This window comes from Uranotaenia lowii, chromosome 3, assembly GCF_029784155.1.
Source record: "Uranotaenia lowii strain MFRU-FL chromosome 3, ASM2978415v1, whole genome shotgun sequence".
In the NCBI taxonomy this organism is placed as follows: Eukaryota; Metazoa; Arthropoda; class Insecta; order Diptera; family Culicidae; genus Uranotaenia; species Uranotaenia lowii.
In genome coordinates, this window is record NC_073693.1 from 315,285,979 (window position 1) to 315,304,923 (window position 18,945).

Genomic DNA, 18,945 nt, shown 5'->3' on the forward strand with positions numbered 1-18,945 from the left:
AATTCTATAACTTATTGTTAACTTTTTCCTGTGCTATCCAGACAGCTGACTAAAGAATCGTTGTGTAATTTAAACGTGCCTAATTAAGGGCAGATCATCAAACGGAATGCCGCCTCGCCTCGACTGTGAATTGGAAAATGAAACAGTCAATGTGTTTTGCCTAATTCATCAATTTATCATTCTAGGCGAGTTACGAATCGTAACTCGCGATCTGCACATGGTGAATTGCATCAAAACAAATAGATTTCCAACTTAAATTGACATGACCGTGACGTGTTTGAAAAACCCACATGTTTATTTAATGACTTGGACTTAGCAACTCGCCGTCTTTTTCATTTTCTTACAGCATGTAACTCCAAGTTTATAAACTCAATAAATAAGAATGATACTAAATACCGCAGATGAATTGAAACCGAGCTAAAAAGTGATATTTTCAAAGAATGAAGACTTGATCCTTTACTAAGTGGGCCCAGCCCTTTGCCAAAAATTAAACAAAATAAAAAAAATGGTTCATTCATTACTTTTGGCTTTATTTCTTTTTATTTCATAGTTTATAAGTCTTTGAAAAAGAGAATAATAAAAGTTAGTCTTAAACCCTTTATCAAAGCATACTTTAAGGGAGAAAATTTTTATTTATAAATTGACTTCTTAGTCTTTTTATCAGCCAATCAGATAACGATTGACGTACTGGAACAATTCAGTGCTGAAAATTAAACTATTCTGTACCAAAACCAGTATCGAAAAGTGCTTATTTACGATACTGTTTTTTTTCTTGCGAAAGTTCAGTTCACGGCCTACTTGGTCAGAAATTCATCCACATGCGGTTGTTTGTAGAAATGCGCTTCTTGTAGGTTATTTATTGGATTTTCAAGAAATTAATGTTTCGAAATTGCATAAAATTTTGTATGCAACTCGATCGATGAAATTATAAATAGCAAATTTTTATGTTGGAAACATTCGAAAGCGACGAAAACTGATCATCAAGTCACATTTTGTTTAATTGAAATAACTCAAAAAATAAACTTCTTCAAATTTGTAAACTAACAACTGTAGGAAATGAGGTACAAATTATTATAGTATCCTAAAAGTCGAGTTAAATTTTGAAACTTATCTGTAAAGATAGTTTAGAGTAACACGTAGTTCTTTAAAATTATAAAAGCGTGTAGAGTAAGATAAGCGTGTAAAATATATTTAAAAAAAAGAGAAAAAGAGTTTCGAGACATAGCCATAAGAATCCACCACAATTCATCCCTATCTACAACAGATCGATAACTGCTTTCATACATGTGAAAGTACTGCGATTTTCAAATTTAGTTTGATGATTTTTTTATAATATATATTATTTTTTTAATTTTATTATTATACATTAATCTGTTCCCACTGAAACTACTATCATATAACAATTTATCATCAGGACCGTATTAAGCCATCAGGGAGCCCAGAGCAAATTTTATCGGGAGGCCCCTACGATTTGATTTTTTTTTTCAAATAACTTCTCAGAAAATACATAATATTAAAAAAAAACTGGAAATAAGTTTAGTAGGTAAGTGGCTTCTACTTTCCATTATGGCAGCCAAGAAAGTAGTTTCTAGTATGTATCTTCTTCTTCAAACAATAGTTCTTATTTAATACATCACGAGCAAACATTGTAGAAGAGTTCATAAACTTATTGCAAATGAAAACTCTGTTTGAAGCTGTTGAAAGAAAAATTCAATTAGAAAATTATTCAATAGCTCTATCATTAACTAACATCTGCTAGTATCGAAAATAGATATTAAAATGTTATTCAATTCATCATATCTTGGTATGTCCTTTATCGAAAGCAAAATACATGTTTCTCTCATGACGATTAGGAAGTACCACAAAGATTTCTGGTAAAACATCCAAAATCAATCAAACAAATCAAAAGAAATAATTTTAAATTCCTTGGAGATACAGATTTAAAAGTACAAGAGTAAAATTTAAAACCTAAAATCAGATTTTATTCAGAAGCACAATCTCTTATTTTTTATAAAACAATATTTTTGAATCAAGATTAATGAAACAAATTACAAATGAAATTCAAATACAAAATTGAAAAACTTAAAATTCGCTAGTAGATTTTTGGTGCCTATGTTTGAATATCTGATTTTGGGAGATTTGGAAAAAGTGCACAAATTTCGTAATTGAGTTTTCAAACTACTTTTACCAAAACATTTCACGAGAACAAAAGCTGCTAGAATAAAAAATCAAATTGCAGCAAGCTTTAACTACATGGTTTTTTTTATTTTGAAATAGATTTGATTCTGCTTAGATTTCTTCGGATTTTGTGTTAAAAAAATGTCTAGATTTTGCCAGGTTTTATAAATTTTTGTCCTGTTTTGCACAGCTTGCGTAAATCCGGGAAAAATTCTGCAATGTTAAACCCTTTCTTAAACAAGAGTACAACTATTCGAGTTATTTTTTCACGGGGCCCCATTACTTGTTATATTTGATGTTTTAATTTCGATTTTTTGTTTTTATTTCCATTTATATTTATCTACTTAGTTTTCTAGAACTTAAACCGATATGATTTAAATAATGTTGAACATTTTTTTTTTCCCTTGGAGCCCCCTGAGCCGGGGGCCCGGGGCAATTACCTTCCCTTTAGTCCGTCCGTGCTTATCATTTCTCTACCTTTGATAATATTCTCGCTAAATTTTTAGTAAGCTAGCGTAGGGTTGCCAAAACGTACTCTTTTAAAAGTACATGTTCTCTTTTTCGATCGAGAAATGGGCGTAGAAATACAACTTACAAAAACTTCCAAAACCTTACCTAAATATTCCGTATTCATGAAGGCATCTTTAAATCGTTATTTACAGTGGGCGCAATAAGCGCCTTTGAGTATGCAACAAACCCCCGCACATTCACCAAAGAGCACAAAAGCAATATACTCAAATGCTTCGTAGTGCACAAATTTAATATTTGTTTTTTTTTTAAATCCAGTATTTTATCGGGTTTGGTGTGATTTGTTAGCATAACATCAAATACTAATTTTCCTTCGAATAATCCAAAAAGGAAAATTCAGTCCCTGACTTTTCTCTTTTCATTAGTTGAAAAAAAAAGATTATGCAATTATCAGAAAATTTATAATTTTCATATACGTACGTTATTCCTAAGCTTTCCAGGCATTTTTCTGAGCGTACTTGGGCCGGTAAAATCCGGCCATTTTCAATCAAAAATTTTGCAAAATCCGGGCATTGGATTTTAAAATTTTTAGTTGAAAAACCGGGAAAATCAGACAAAAACCAGGCCTTTCCCATGAATATTCTAGAGAAAAAGTGAAAAAAGAACACATGGAAAATTGCTCATTTTTGAGTCACATCAGCAGGGTTCAATTAAAATTTTACATTTCCAAAAAAATGTTAGCCCTTGTATTTCGATGAAAAAAGCTTAAAAAACTTTACATTGTGTAGAAATAAAATGTTGTTTTGGTTTGGATTACGCTTAGATTTTGGATAAATCTGGACATTTTTCTCGATATTTGTGCAACCGGGCCGGACCGGACTTTTTCCTTTTTTTTTCTTTGAAAAAGCTGGCAATCTTGAATGCTTAGTCATACCTGTTACGCCCATCAAATTGGCAGTATTTGAATGACTCTAATTAGCTCTGTTTTCTTTTATTTAAATAATATAATTTTCTTTACTCTTTTGGACTTTTTTTCCTTTCTATACTTTTTAGCATTGCGGGATATGATAACCCTAACTGCTAGCGTATTAGGAAGTACTGCTTATTATTAACTGAAGACCGCGAAATCAGTTGTTGATTCGGCCATTTACAAAATAGGTCATCCTTTCGTTATAATCCCGGTACAAAAACTTTAATCCGATCAGATTTTTTCTTAAATATTCTTCAGATTCGATCTTGAAGTTGATTTCAACTCTAATGGCAGTATTTAAAAGTTGATGATTTTTTTAAGGATTGTATTTACTCCTTGATTCATGCAGAACCATGAAGCCATTCTCGAGCATGAATTTCGAAAAAGATTTTAAAAAGAACTGATTATTCGCAATAAAGTGTTGCCAAAATAAAATGCCTTCGATTTTTATACGTTCTACTAAAAATAAACCCATTGTTTTTGTCAACAGCCTAATGTTTCGAAAATTTGTAGGGTTTATAGAGTTTATTTTAAAAAATTTTTGTATCATGTTGAAGCATATTAAGTACATTTAGGTTTTTAAAATGTTTATAATTTGGATCATATTTTCAGTTTGTGTCATTTTACATAATTTTCTAGCGCCTTTTTTTTGCAGGTTTTAGCCTTTTGTTTGCAATTAATTATAAAATCTTATGGAATTTTTTATTGTTTCAATCATTTTTAAATTCTTCACACTATTTTCATAATTTTGGTTGCATTATATTGGGCCAGTAAAAGCGAAAAATATAGTAATGTTGTTACAAAACCTGTTGAATGTTGGCACATTCTTATGCGAAAATCGAATCGTTCAAAAATCAAGTGAAGACTGTTTTATACAAAAAAATCAAATGGAGTTATTATAATGTTCGGTTTCAGCGTCCAATCCGTTTTTGAAAATTCTACATAAAACATACGATTTGACATGTTCATGTGTTTGATGAAATAACTTCTTCTGGTGCTTATCCTCAATTTCTCTTAAAATTCATAAAAATTTCTTATAAAATATTCGGATTTAGCCAGGTTATGAAAAAAAGCGCGACTCAAGTGCGTGCAAAAAACAATTCGGGAATATTTATATTAAGTTTGCATGGCTTATGAGGTTGATTGTTTTTAGTTTATTAGAATAAAATATTGCGAGTTAATTTGTTCATAATTTTTTTTAAGGATTTTTGTTTATTTAATGAGAGAAAATTGCATTAGGAATTTTGTTTATTTGCATTCTGATGTAGATAGCGAATGCATCTAAGATGAGGTTGCCAAATTTTTTTCAACACGTATATGGGCTCGACACATCCTGGTTATTTTATCCTAAAACCTGGTATAATCCGGGCAAATTTGGCCAAACCCAGGAATTACTGAACAAAAATTATGAAAAAAAAATTTAAAATAAATTTCAACAAAGCTCATCAGCAGATTATTAATTGTATTTTAGGTCTAAAAATAAAAAAAAATAGTAAAAATAAAAAAAAATATATATAACAAGATTTGTTTTATTTGTTTGATTTGGCAAATAAAGTGTATCAATCAGGGGAAAACTTTTTAAAATAAAATCCGAGCAACCGAGCTTTTGCCAAATTTTCTAATAAATATCCGGGCCTACTCGGATAAGACCGGGAAATTTGGCAAGCCTAATCTAAGAGGATATTCTTAAAAGGAACATTCACAGTTGAGTGGGCAAACAAATTATTTTGAATATTTAAATTATGACATTTCGTCTTTGCGTACATTATCATAGAGAGGATTTCATGCCAAAATACACTGAAGCAGAGAAGCTTGCTCCAACATTCATGAAAGTGACTAGAAAAAATCCGATAAAAATAATTATATTCATTTGTCCCGTACTTCATATTAAATGTTGATAATGTTCAATATAATAACACCAACAGAAAACCTTGCGTTGATATCTGCAAAATGGCTATATAAAATGGGACCATCGAGCTCGATCGTTTTGTGCATTACTATCGCTCCGGTAGGTACGTGACTTCTTCCAATCCAAAGTGGTAATATTTCCTAACTTTATTTCGGTTTACTTAAGTTTAGATTTCAAGATGAAATTTTTGTGGATTTTGCTGTTTGTAATGACCACTCTGGTTGGAACCTCGTTGGGACATCTTTGCCCGGATGGACAGGTCCACCACGAGGGAAACGGTCGCCATGGCAGTGATCACAGTTGTTTGAGGGAGGATAGGCCGGAGCCGGAAGTGCGGGTCGATGTCGATGACAGCCACGATGGAGGACATATGAACAGAATACATTGAAGAGTGGTTGTGTTGAAGTGTGTCGAAATGAAGAGTTTGCAATTAATTTATGTAATTTATGTTAAATTAGAAAATATTTTTTTAAATAACAATTGTGATCCCGTTCACATTCCTGGGTATTTTTAGTGTCTTTCAAAAACTTGTTGGACTTGGCCATGGTTGCTTGTAAAGTATCTAGATCAATGTTTGAAAAAGATTTACCAAAAAGTGATCTCAATAAAGAATTTATCTTTGTATTTTGGATCAAATAAGTAGTGGACTTTCCGAAAGGAAGTTGCCCTACTCTATGGATAACTTCGAAAGTTGAAGATACCGCTAATTGCAAACAAACTCCGTTACGCGTTTGTCCTACAGTGAGAATTAAACCCGTGTCTTCAGTTTGATCGATTGAATAGGGGAGAATGGGAATACTTGATCCCCTTTTCTTATTTTTATCATATCTTTTTGGAGAAATTTAGCAAATCGCCGTCTTTTGCATTTTCTGACAGCGTGTAATTTCAAGTTTATATAATCAAAAAGTTGGAACAATTTATGAACCCGTAGATGAACTAGAAGCACTTTCGTGGGAGTAAAAAAAATTGCGATATTTTTTAAGTTAAGGGAGACTTGATCCTTTATTGAAGGAGACTTGATCCTTCATCCCGGGGGGCCTCGTCCTTGGAAAAAATCAAACAAAATTTCCAGAAAGAATACATAGATTTCTTCACCTGAAATAACTTTAAAATAACTAAATGAATCATGAAATTACAGTTTGGGTAAACTCATAAACTTTGCTTGCTATTTGGTCAGTTTGAATTCGGTGGTTACCCCGCCAATTACCCCGCCATTTTTAAAAAAAAAAAAAAAATATATATTGAAACAGCCAGAGCTCGGAGAAAATAATTTACTAAAAAACTAAAAGTGTTGTTTTTTGATACGTTAAAAATGTATAAAATCAAAACATTTTTTTTTTTCATTTTATCTTTTACTACAATGAAGTTATGGAGTAAAAACAAAATGGCTCATGATACTCCACTCTTTTCTACAAATTAAAGCGTCTTAGATTTAAAATCTTACACTACTTTCTATTGCTCTATCTACTCTCTACACTTCATGAATTTCATACTTACTTGAAAATCTGCATGTTCGAAGAATTAAACCTCGAATCTTTCTGACGATAGCTGAACACCTTATCTTTGAACCTTTGCCGATGTCTGGGTCTGGTGTCTGAAGACTTGATTGTAAAATAAACTAAATTTTTCAACTCTAACCTTTACAAATAATCAAGAAGCCAAGCGTGGTAATCTATTTCTATCAGTTTTTGTCTAACTGTTTTCGTAATCAGAATTATTGCAGTATGTGTTTGTCTCGTTGTAAGAACTCAATATCTAGGTAATATTTCAATATTTAATTTTTTGATATGGTCTCCATCGAATTTAATATCCTTTTTCGCATCTTCATCTTAAGATGAATCAAGTTAGTTTTTTTTCTTTTATTCAAATCTTTGATGTTCTTAAACTATAGGATTTGTGTTTGTTCGGGGGGTTCGTATTTCGGGGTATTTCTTCCCGTCTCTCGTCGACGGCATCTACCAGCAGCAAGAATGTCCAGGTAAGTCTTCGGCACTTCACTAGTCAGCTGTTCACCCGCTGGGGGAAGAATTTTGTTTGCACTTTCGGCGTTTATTGTACGGAGTGCCACTGCGCGATTCGATTGCGCTTTCCTCAACAACACTTAATTAGCCGTTTTGATTGTACCAACTGATTATTCCCGATTTCGGAGATAGTAAAAAGTCGCTTGATTGGACTTAACTTTGATTTATTTCGAAGAAGTGAAAATCCGTGCGATTCGTTTAACTCTTTGATCTATTCTAACTTATATCTAAAATGGCTTACATACTATTGTGTGAGACTCTCTCGGTGAAAGTTGCTATGTTGTGAGAGAGTTATGCTTATTCTAAGGTACGTGCACAGATAATGGTGTTTGCGAACAAATTGATTAAAGTGTCAAGTGAACATAAAAAGGACACATTACAAACAGAAATCAATTTGAATTCCTGATCGGTTCAGTACCGATCATTCCGGCCACCTTGAAACTGCTGGCGATCGTTTCAATAACCCATATGCCCAACGGGTTGCTACATGCTTCTTCGGCTGGATTCGAAGGCACGGCTGGTATGTTGCTCATCGAGGAACTTAGTCGCAACATCGGCACTGGTGCAGAATCTGTGAACGACAAGAGATCCGGTAGAACGAACAACGGAGGATAAGGTTATAGGAACGCTAATCACCTGTTAACGCCCTTTAAGCGCGTTGAGCAACGTTCGGCGTGCTCTACCGATCTTTGAAGACTCTGCTGTTGATACCGATGTTGTTGGCCGTTCTCGGTGGTGGCCCATGAGATGCTGCGACGATGTACGATAGTTGGTGATCTGGAATCAACAAAAGACCCGGTAGATGGAACGATAGGAGAAAAATGATAGGAACGCTAATCACCTATTAGCGCTCCGTTAGCGCGTTGAGCAACGTTCGGCGTGCTCTACCGGTCTTAGAAGATTCTGCTTCGGACTTGTGGCTTGGTCAATGGCAACGAATACTCGATGAAGATGTAGGGTAGTTGTAGGAAAGGATCTGCAATCGACAAAGAACCGGTAGATCGAACGAGAAAATGTGACAGTTTGGAACGCTAATCACCTATTAGCGCTCTACATGCGCAGTGAGTCACATTCGGCGTGCTCTGCCGGTCTTTGTAGAAGGATCTCGATGATGGCGGGGTACAAAAGGGCGTCTAAGGAACTGTAAACAACAAAGACCCGGTAGATCGAACGATATGGATAGAATGATAGGAACGCTAATCACCTGTTAGCGCTCCATTAGCGCGTTGAGCACGTTCGGCGTGCTCTACCGGTCTTTGTAGCTTTCTAGTTGTCGCGTTGACTGTCAACAGGGCTGGCGATGAGTAAGATGACAATCTCGCTTGGCTGGCTGAATGACTCCATCTCGACCTGGATGAAGCCTTGTACAGCGACCGAGTGGCCGCGAAGTGGCGGAATAAGGCCAGCTTTCCAAGGAGCACTGACGCTTATCGGGGAAATGGAACATGTTGGACAGATTGCTGGTCACATTGTGCCCGTCTGTACCAATCTGGACAACTGGTGCGCGTTTAGCAGCAAGAGTTCGCCAACGATGCGGTGGCGGCTTTGACCGTTGGGGTTTCTGGAACGATTCCGTTGGTAGAAGAGGTGCACCTAACTCCAGGCAGGTACCAGAGGGCTGCATGGCCAAAGGAACGATATAGCAGCTGGATCCATCAGCATCGTCTTCTACTTTGTCGTTGCTTTTGGCGGCACTTAGAAGAGTGGCGGACAGCGGATTATGTTGAACGATGCAACCGACGAGCAGCGTATCCTTGAGCGCGTACCCTGAGTTGGGCTCACAGGATGCGTTGAATACCACGCATTCATTGGTGGTTTTGCTGGCATCCTTGAGCACCGGGTGATGTGGCAGATAGCAGTGTGGTTTGTAGTGTTGAACAGAATCGCTGTGGTGTGAATATCTGGTGGAGTTTCCATGTGTGGCTCTCGTTTCGTTATCTCCAAGGGTGGTTTGTGGATCATTAGACCGTGAATGGCAGGCGACGTATCCTTCGTCGTGGATTTGAGTGGTGGAGGGTTCAACGTCCATCCTTTGGCTCCCATCGGTGGTGTCCATTGGCCGGAACTCCTCAGGGATCGTTTCTCGGGTTTGATCAACGGTGGAGAGGAAGCACGCTCGCGGTGTGGTGGTGGAGCTGGAATCCACTTTGCCAGAAACTGTCCAGCCAAAGAGGGTGTCCACCAAAAACGGGAAACCGTTACCAAGGGAGTGGCGTACGCCTGTGTGAAACTCATGGTAACATTCTCCACCGATGATCATGTCGATTGTTGCTGGAACGTTGAACTGAGGATCCGCCAATGGAACCTTCGGCATTCTCCAGGCAGTTGAATCGATCGGGGATGTGGGGAGATATGATGTTGGTTTCTTCATGACGAGGAAATCGAGTGTGGTGGAGAAGTCGCTGTTCTTGGATATGATTTTGGCAGCTAACTTGTGTTTGATGCGCTTCACTGACTCTCCGATTCCGGCAACTGAGATGTCCACGGGCCTTTGACGGGTGGCGAGTTGGTTCGCCAGCTTCTTAGTGATGAAGTTGGACATCGCTGCAGAATCTAGCAGAGCTCTAGCAGGAATCTTTCTGCCGTATCGGTCGACAACAAACAGCGTGACCGTCTCCAATAGAACCGTCGAATTTGAATGCACGGATAGATTTATCGCTGGTGGGTTTACTGAACCGCTAAAACCTGGATTCGCTTGTACGGGATGTGGTTCTTCAGTAGTGGGTTGCTCTAGATGTGCTGTTTGGTGGTCGTGCAACATGGTGTGGTGTTTCGCTTGGCAAATCCTACACAGAAACTTCGATTTACAGGATCTTGCCTGATGGTTTGCACGAAAGCAATTCCAACAAAGACTGTTCTGTGTCACGAGCTCTCGCCGCTGGGAGCTTGACAGGTTCGAAAATGCTGGACATTGGTGAAGAGGATGTGTCCTCAAGCAACAGTGGCATGGCGAAGTGCTGGATTGAATTTCGGATGTAGCTGTGTTTACGACAGACCGAATGGGAAATGGTTTCTTCGGGATTTGGCCGGCCACCTTGGAAACGGTGGGCACTGAGGAACGATGCTGGAGATCGCTGTCCACGGATTTCAACATCCGGAACTGGTGGATGAGAAACTCGATGAGCTCGTCGTATTTCACCTCATCCTTCTGTCGAGTATCTTGCTCCCATGCACGAATCGTCGCCGAATCTAACTTATTCGTCAGGATAAAGATGAGCGGCGTATCCCAATGCTCGATAGGTTCACCCAATTTCCCCAGTGCCTTAACGTGTCGCTGGAAATCGTCAACCAGTGTGTTGAGGTCTTGTGCGGATTCATGCTGAAGAGGTGGAAGGTTGTACAGGCCACGGAAAAGCTCTTTCCTAAGGAAACGCTTGTTGTCATACCGCTTTTTCAAAGCGTCCCATGTCGATGAATAATTATCGGCTTGAACGTCCACAGATTCGAATGGTTTCTTGGCCTCTCCTTCCAGTGACTGTAATAGGTACTGCAGCTTGTTGACGATTGGAATGTCCTCGTTGCAGTGGATCATCGAAATGAAGTTGTCGCGAAATGATATCCATCGCGATTCATCCCCGCTAAACTTCGGTAGATCGATTTTAGGCAGCCGATGATGGAAACTGGAAGACATGCTATGAGAAGTCGATGCGTGCATGATCGTCGAACTCAGAAGATGCTCCCTGCTTTCCAGCTTAGACAACAAAAAACCTTTCGCTCTGCAAAACCGATCCTCGAAATCCGCCCGGAACTCCAGATGCGCCTCGAACCGTTCTTCGATGTCACCCATCTCGATGTCGTTCTGCACGTTCAAGAACAACTCGTTGCATTTGTTGAGAGCCTCCAAACGTACCGAAACCTGGCAGCAATCCCGTTCATAGGTGTAGTCCGTGATGAACTTCTCCACCACATCTCGCTCAGCACACGCTCGTCGTCTCGTCAGAAGGTCCGCTGTAAGTTTTTTCTCCGCCTTGCTAGTCATCACTCAACACCACTCAAATCACACGTAACTGCACCAAAAAAGACCGTAAATGCCACGAACGATTGACCTTTGGATGCGATTTGTATATGAAAATCTCCAAATTATTTTTATTTTGTTCTAATTGCTATGTTTTTGGACGGTACTGTAGTCAGCAACTTGTATAAACGCCACCCAGCAATGCTACAATCGCCTCAAAATTAACAGGTAAAGCGATTTTGAAATTTTCCAAAAATCCACCAGTGTCGCTATACTTTTGTACAGTACTGTTGTCTGGCCACTTGCCCCAATGCGTATCAGCAATGCTTCACAGTGTCTCAGAGACCACTGGAAGTGAATTCCAATTTTTCCAAAAAACTTTCAATTTTTCAAGTGTCGGTGTATTTTTGAACGACACTGTAGAGTGCACCACCCTCAATGCACTTGCACTTGCGCCTTGAACTGACTTTTGGCCACAAAAAATGCAATTTGGTTAAAAAAGTTATTTAATTTTTCCTTGTTGCAAAACTTTTGCGCTGCACTGTGTTTCAAAACATTTGAACGGCACTGTAAAAGTTTCCCGTTTGTTTTGATTCTACGAATTCATTAATCGACTGTTTGGCTATAATTGCGGTGTCGGTTAATTTTTTGCGCCCAATTTACAAAATTATCCGTTGGCCAAGTGAATAATTGGGCCGTAATAGTTTGTCCGCGGTGTGAAAATCACAAGTTGGCCTACCTTGGGTGTGGATTTCTACAAACCACAACTGCTTTGGCGCTCGGAAGATGGCGAATGCTGATTCCTCTGCTGGTTCCTGATGAGATGATGTCCTCGAATCCGGTTCGAAGGACCAAATGTTCGGGCTCGGCCGATGGGGGGGTTCGTATTTCGGGGTATTTCTTCCCGTCTCTCGTCGACGGCATCTACCAGCAGCAAGAATGTCCAGGTAAGTCTTCGGCACTTCACTAGTCAGCTGTTCACCCGCTGGGGGAAGAATTTTGTTTGCACTTTCGGCGTTTATTGTACGGAGTGCCACTGCGCGATTCGATTGCGCTTTCCTCAACAACACTTAATTAGCCGTTTTGATTGTACCAACTGATTATTCCCGATTTCGGAGATAGTAAAAAGTCGCTTGATTGGACTTAACTTTGATTTATTTCGAAGAAGTGAAAATCCGTGCGATTCGTTTAACTCTTTGATCTATTCTAACTTATATCTAAAATGGCTTACATACTATTGTGTGAGACTCTCTCGGTGAAAGTTGCTATGTTGTGAGAGAGTTATGCTTATTCTAAGGTACGTGCACAGATAATGGTGTTTGCGAACAAATTGATTAAAGTGTCAAGTGAACATAAAAAGGACACATTACAAACAGAAATCAATTTGAATTCCTGATCGGTTCAGTACCGATCAGTGTTTAAAAAATGCGGTACAAGGAAAGTGTTGAAGTTCTTTTGCTTCACTCCCGCCTAGCAATGGGGGAGGAAACACAAATTACCAAAACATACATAAAACTACGCCACAAAACAAAACCAAAATAAATTTGTTGCTTATTATCTATTTCAATCAAAACTCTGCTAATTCTTCAGACCGCATCCTTTTGCGATTTCCTTCTTCTTCTCCTACTACTCATTCCCTTCTTCTTCTTCCATTCTGCTTCTACTCTTCTTCTTCTTCCATCCCGCCTCTTCTCTTCCTCTTCTTCCTCTTCCTAAAATAGACTGTGGAGAAATGAATACTAATGTTTCAACGAACTATGTCAATAGATCACTGCCATTTTAGGAGTTTTCTAGTATTTCAAAGGTTTTAAAGGAGTTTGAAACAATGCTCCTCTAGCACCAAAAAATTTGCACTCTCAGCTTTCAAACTTTATCAAACTGCTTACTTTCTTCATTCACGTCATGGAAATGATTAAACCAACATTCGGTGTAAATTTCAATCAGATAAAACAGGATAAACCTAAAAAACTTTGATATTTTTTTTTGTTCATTTGAACACACTTTTTCCAGTTTCAAGTCGAAGATGGCAGCACTATCTTGCAGTTAGAACAAAATGGATTCTCAATTATGATTTTCCTGATTAATATAGGCCCATATCAATCATTTCTAGATAGTTTCACAGTTTCGTTGAAGTTGAAGAAAACTTTTCTGGATTTGCAAAAACTGACCAGCAAGAAAATATACCGCCTCCGAAGTTTTTGCTCATCTCAACTTCCGGATCAATTGCAAATCATATCAATAAAATTGCTAGAAACAAGAAATATTGTTTGACTGATTAAAAATTTTGAATGAGATTTTTGGATAAAAATGCAGCCTAGAACCTATTTTTCATCTTTTTATGTCAGGTAAATGAAGAAGCTAAGCAGTTTTATGAAGTATACTTATATATTTTAGCTCAAATGTCAAATTCATTAATGCTAGAGGATTTTTTTTTAAAAACCTCTTTTAAAACCTTTGGAATACGAGAAAATGCAAAAAAATCAGCTATTTATGGAAAAAGTTCTGTGGTGACCGAGAAATTATCACGATTTTCTTTCGCGCACTACAAACTATTCTTCGCAAAAGATGCCTAAAGAATGACCGTTATTTTTCGCGTTTGGTCAAGTCACCTTTTGCACTCACACACTCTTGGAACTACACGAATCGCATTAGCACAATTCAATGTTTCGTGCTGTATCTGATGAATGGGTTCATTAATACCCCAGTTCATTGACGTAATTTCCGTGATGCCAGAACATTAATTTTTCATTCACTCTTTTTTTTTAAGAATAATATGTTCATACAAAGAATCCGAACACACATTTTTTCTTAATTATATTTCCCAATCTATATCCACCAAAAGTTCGTGGAATCATTAACATTTACTTTAACACAGAAAATTTCAAGGAATTATGTTGGTTTTTGGAGAAAAACATAGTTGCTACCTTGGACCTTTTACAATAGTTTTGGTCCTCTACTCCAATTGCTTAAAATTAAAATTGAATTAGTACAGTGGTATACAAATTAGTATCTAAAACCGATGTTGCATGATGTCCCGTTTGACAATACTGCATCGAAAAATGTAGCTCGCTCTGGACCAATTGAATGTCATTTTTAAGATTGATGACGTACGCTATGTAGTTGTTTAAAGATCATCTGGTAGTGTTTCCTGGTCTAAAATGCTCTCTGTAATCCAGAAATTCTTAAGTTATGTTCTCCCTCTCCATTACTCGAATGAACCAAATTGTCTTCGGACCGTTTTGGTGTCGTTCTTTCGGATCAGGTTGATACCCCGAAATTCTTTACATAACCCTTAGCGACGGTACGCTCAATTTGTTTCCTTCGAGATAGAATTAAAATTTATATTAATGATCCAGAAGAATTGATTTCGGTAGTAATTGGTGAGAATAGTTGCAAACTTAAAGCAGGGCTATGGTTAACAGTTGAAGCTATGGCTTACAACTTAAACCATCATGGAAAAACGAACATCAATCGGTTAAAAGATTTCAAGAGACAAATACGCGAAGTTCGTTGGAATAATAAATCTATATTTGAAAAGCATTTCAAGAGTTTTTTGAACATCTGTTAGTTTGTAATATGTAGTAGATCAGATTAGGAAATTTATGTACATGTTTTGCTAGTCGTAAGAAATGGATAAATAAACAGGATTTGAAACCGAAAAAAAAATAACTAGTTCGTTGTCGCTTCTTGAAGCAACACCCTCCCGTACTCTCATTCAGTTTCCAGGAAAAAATTTCTGAATGTTTTCATAAGCAGTTCTGGTCCTACGGATCTGAATAATAAAAAGAGTCCTAACTTAAATTAAACAAAAAATAGTTCTGGAAATTCTAACAACTTGAAGCGTCTCAAATGATAGTAATTATGATAACTACTAATTATCTTTTATTATAATAACTTCAAACCAGACCTGGAAGCTTATTCGAAACCTGAAACAAATCCTAACACGGATAAGAATCGGTTGGAAAATAAAGTCAAAACCCGGTTCTTAATTTAATAAGCATAGTCTACGTTTTCACGGGACATTAGGATGTGTCGAAAATTTTGAACGATTTTTATCAGATATTTTTGCTGAATAAAAACTTGCCTTTTGAAAACTTTTTTGAACTTTATTTTCATTCACTTGAATGCGCAATCAAACTTGAGTTGAGATTTAAATATTTCAGTTGAAGATCACCATCATCACATTTTTTTTACAAATTTACAATTTGTCTTCACGCCAATATCACAAACATAAAAAAACTGGTTCACTAATCCTGGATACACTTGTTAATGGCGAGACTGTAGTTGGATCCTTCAGGACAATGGCCATTAATGGGCCGATTGGCCACACACTGATGAACGGTGGCGTCGTGCGCAAATCCTGGATTGCACACACTTTTCACCAGGGACGTGGCGTTGCTGCCCATAATCAGCGCCAGGACGAAGGTTAAAAGCCATAAAAATTTCATCTGTTAAATAAATTGATGATAAGTTAGTATATTAGACTGAGAGTTTTGAAGGTTTTGACGAGGAAAATTTACCGTTGCTGCTTTATAGAGTGATGATTTCAGTTGAAAAGTTCAAAGTATACTGTGCTCAGCATTAGTGAGATCTGCTAAAATATAAAGCTTTTGATAATGCTTATCATTATTGATTTTCAAGCTAATCAGATGAATGATCATTTCATATTATGTATGTAACACTGTTTATTGCTTTACACTCGATTCCGGTTCCTTCTATCGACTAGGGACCTTACATCATCTAACAAATACTAAAACCATCAACCGTCGAATGCCGTGACCGAGATTCGATCTCATGACCAAGGATGCCGAAATCACAGAAAAATCAGTATCATCACATAATTCTGATATTAATCACATAATCGTCACAGAATCTGTGTCACAGATCACAGAATTAATAAAATGTTCACCAAACCACTGATTTTCTAAATTTTGTACAGATTTCCGAAATTTTAAATTTTTATGTCATTTTCGACTTTTTATTTCTGACTCTAATTCATGAAAACAAGGTCATGTAATTTGATTGTTTTTCATTAAAACTGTAAAAGGTTTCCAATTTGTTGATGTTTTACATGATTTCCAAATTAAATTCATAAAAATATAAAAATTCATAAATCACAGAATTCAAACATCTTTCTTAAGTTGAAAGAAAATTTCTTTAAAAAATGTCAAAAGTTTTCATTTCTTCCAAAACTAGAGGGAACCCACCTTGAAAATAAATCAGTTCAAATATATGAAAGTAGACCAAGCAAATCAATGCCAAAGGTTATCGACTAATAGTTCCACATACTAAAACTCAACACCAACAAGCAAATCCAATCAGCAGCGTTATGTTTGAAATATAGATTTTGTTATTCAACCATCTCTTATCGCCTGAAGCCGGTAAGCACTGCTTTTGCTCGACATGAGCAACAGCTTTCCCCCCTTTTCTGCTTAAATACTTTCGAAAACAGAGCGTTTATTTTAATCAGATCATGAAATTTTCAGTTTTTTTTTCGCTTAACCGCAGCTCATTTGCCTTCCAGTCGAAAAACTTAGCCCTGGAATAATAATGCTCCCCGGTAAGCAAGTGTACCGTAAAATGTGTGAGACGAGTTTGTTATTTTTGTCATCCCCGAGACAAAAACAAAACTCGTTGCGCAAAAAACTAGAAAGATGGGAAACTTGTTCGTCCTCATCCTGCTGCTCAGTCAGTTTGCTTGGGGCGAATAATTTCCTGTCGCTTATTTGGAAACGGAACCGCGCTGTAGTTTGGGAAGTTTATCCCAATCAAAAGATTGTTTGTAATAAGGATGACTGAGCTGAGAGCGATCTTCCGAGAAGGCCACTACGATGTATGGCAGCAGCGGCAGCGCCAGCCAAGAATTACTGTCTCGGTGTTGTTTAAAATTTGAATATACCCCTAAGAAAACATTGTTCTGCCATGCTCACATCATTTTTGTCATTCTTCGGTGGAATAAAAAAAAATGGAAAAACCTTGTGTAAATTTGAAGCTGAGGGAAACAGTCGAAAAAAATAAATCTTTTGTATGAATTCGAGAAATTGTCAGTCGAAACATATATTTATCTCGTATAAAAGATTGAAGTGCCTTATAATTGATTTTTTGAATACAAATAAATACAATTAATCTAAATATACTTTTTATTTTATTCTATTTTCATGGTATTCCGTCTCACGACATACATAACTTAACGAACATAATTCCTAAAATTCACTCGGTCCATGACAATCGTTCTCCAATTTCTCGGACTTCCCACATGCGTCAGATCACGCTCCACTTGGTCTAACCGCCTCGCTCGTTGCGGCCCTGCTCGTCTTGTTCCTACCGGATTCATGTCCTGCCCAGCGTATCTGGCAAACCTTCACCACCTTCTGGATACTGGGTTCGCCGTAGAGTCGCACGAGCATCCATCCAAACGTTGTTGGATAGCTTCGATGCGATCAGAACCGTTTTGATAATATGGGCACCAAATCGCAGAAGCATATTCAAGGATCGATCGAACCAAGCTAAAGACTCTTCAGGCAGTAAATGTCCTAAAAGTCCTTCGTCATGCGGAAAAGAAGACCCAGGCTTCCGGAGGCTTTCTCAACGATATAGTTGGTATGAGTCTTAAAATCCAGCCGTACGCCAAGAATCACACCAAGATCTTTCACGTGTTGAGCTCGAGAGATTGCATCGTTTCCAAGGAAATAAACGGCTGAGAACGGGCGTCGTTTGCGGAAAAATGATATTACTGAGCATTTACTACGGTTTAAAGGTAGGCGATTGGCATCTCACCAGGAGGCAAAGAGGTTAAACTGGTTCTGCAGGAAGTTCACATCTTCGGGGTCATTGATAGAGTAGAACATTTTCAAGTTGTCGGTATACGCTAATTTTTGTTCATCGAGAAGTTGTGGCATGTCATTGAAATTGATTGGCCCTAGATGACTTCCCTGATACACGCCTGATTAAGCTGAGAACTGACTGGAAATACAGTTACCCGTACGAACTGTCAATTTATGTCCAGTTGAGTAGCTGTGGAACCTGCCAAGAAGAGATCAACAAAATCCTAAACGTTCGAGCAATATCATCGTTCACCTTGTCGAATGCGGCAGATAGATCGGTAAAGATGGCATCAATTTGAGATTTCTTTGCAAAACTTTCATGCACAAACAAGGTAAAGGTCAGTAAGTTAGTTGTAGTTGAGTGTTGAGGCTTAAATCCATGCTGGTCGTTGGAGAAGTTAAGTCATCGGCAAAGCAGATAAGTTGACTGGATCGGTTAAAAATCTTGGATAACACCTTCTAGCGCCACGTTGAACATCGTGCAGAATAGACCATCGCCTTTTCGAAGCCCCCTGCGCGATTTGAATGAACTCGACAATTCACCCGAAATTCGCACACAGCTCTGCGTTCCATCCATCGTTGCCTTTATCAGTCTGGTCAGCTTGCCGGAAAAGCCGTTC

The 18,945-nt window shown here is 37.6% G+C and overlaps 1 protein-coding gene across 1 annotated transcript; it reads right to left on the reverse strand.

Moving 5' to 3' along the window:
* Positions 1-7,521: 7,521 nt before the first annotated feature.
* Positions 7,522-15,752, reverse strand: LOC129757507 (uncharacterized). Its single transcript, XM_055754770.1, has 2 exons — positions 13,954-15,752; positions 7,522-13,223 (listed from the first exon to the last, which is right to left on the reverse strand). The coding sequence occupies exon 2, from the start codon at positions 11,523-11,525 to the stop codon at positions 8,832-8,834; it is 2,694 nt and encodes an 897-aa protein (XP_055610745.1). The 5' UTR covers positions 11,526-13,223; positions 13,954-15,752; the 3' UTR covers positions 7,522-8,831.
* Positions 15,753-18,945: the final 3,193 nt, after the last annotated feature.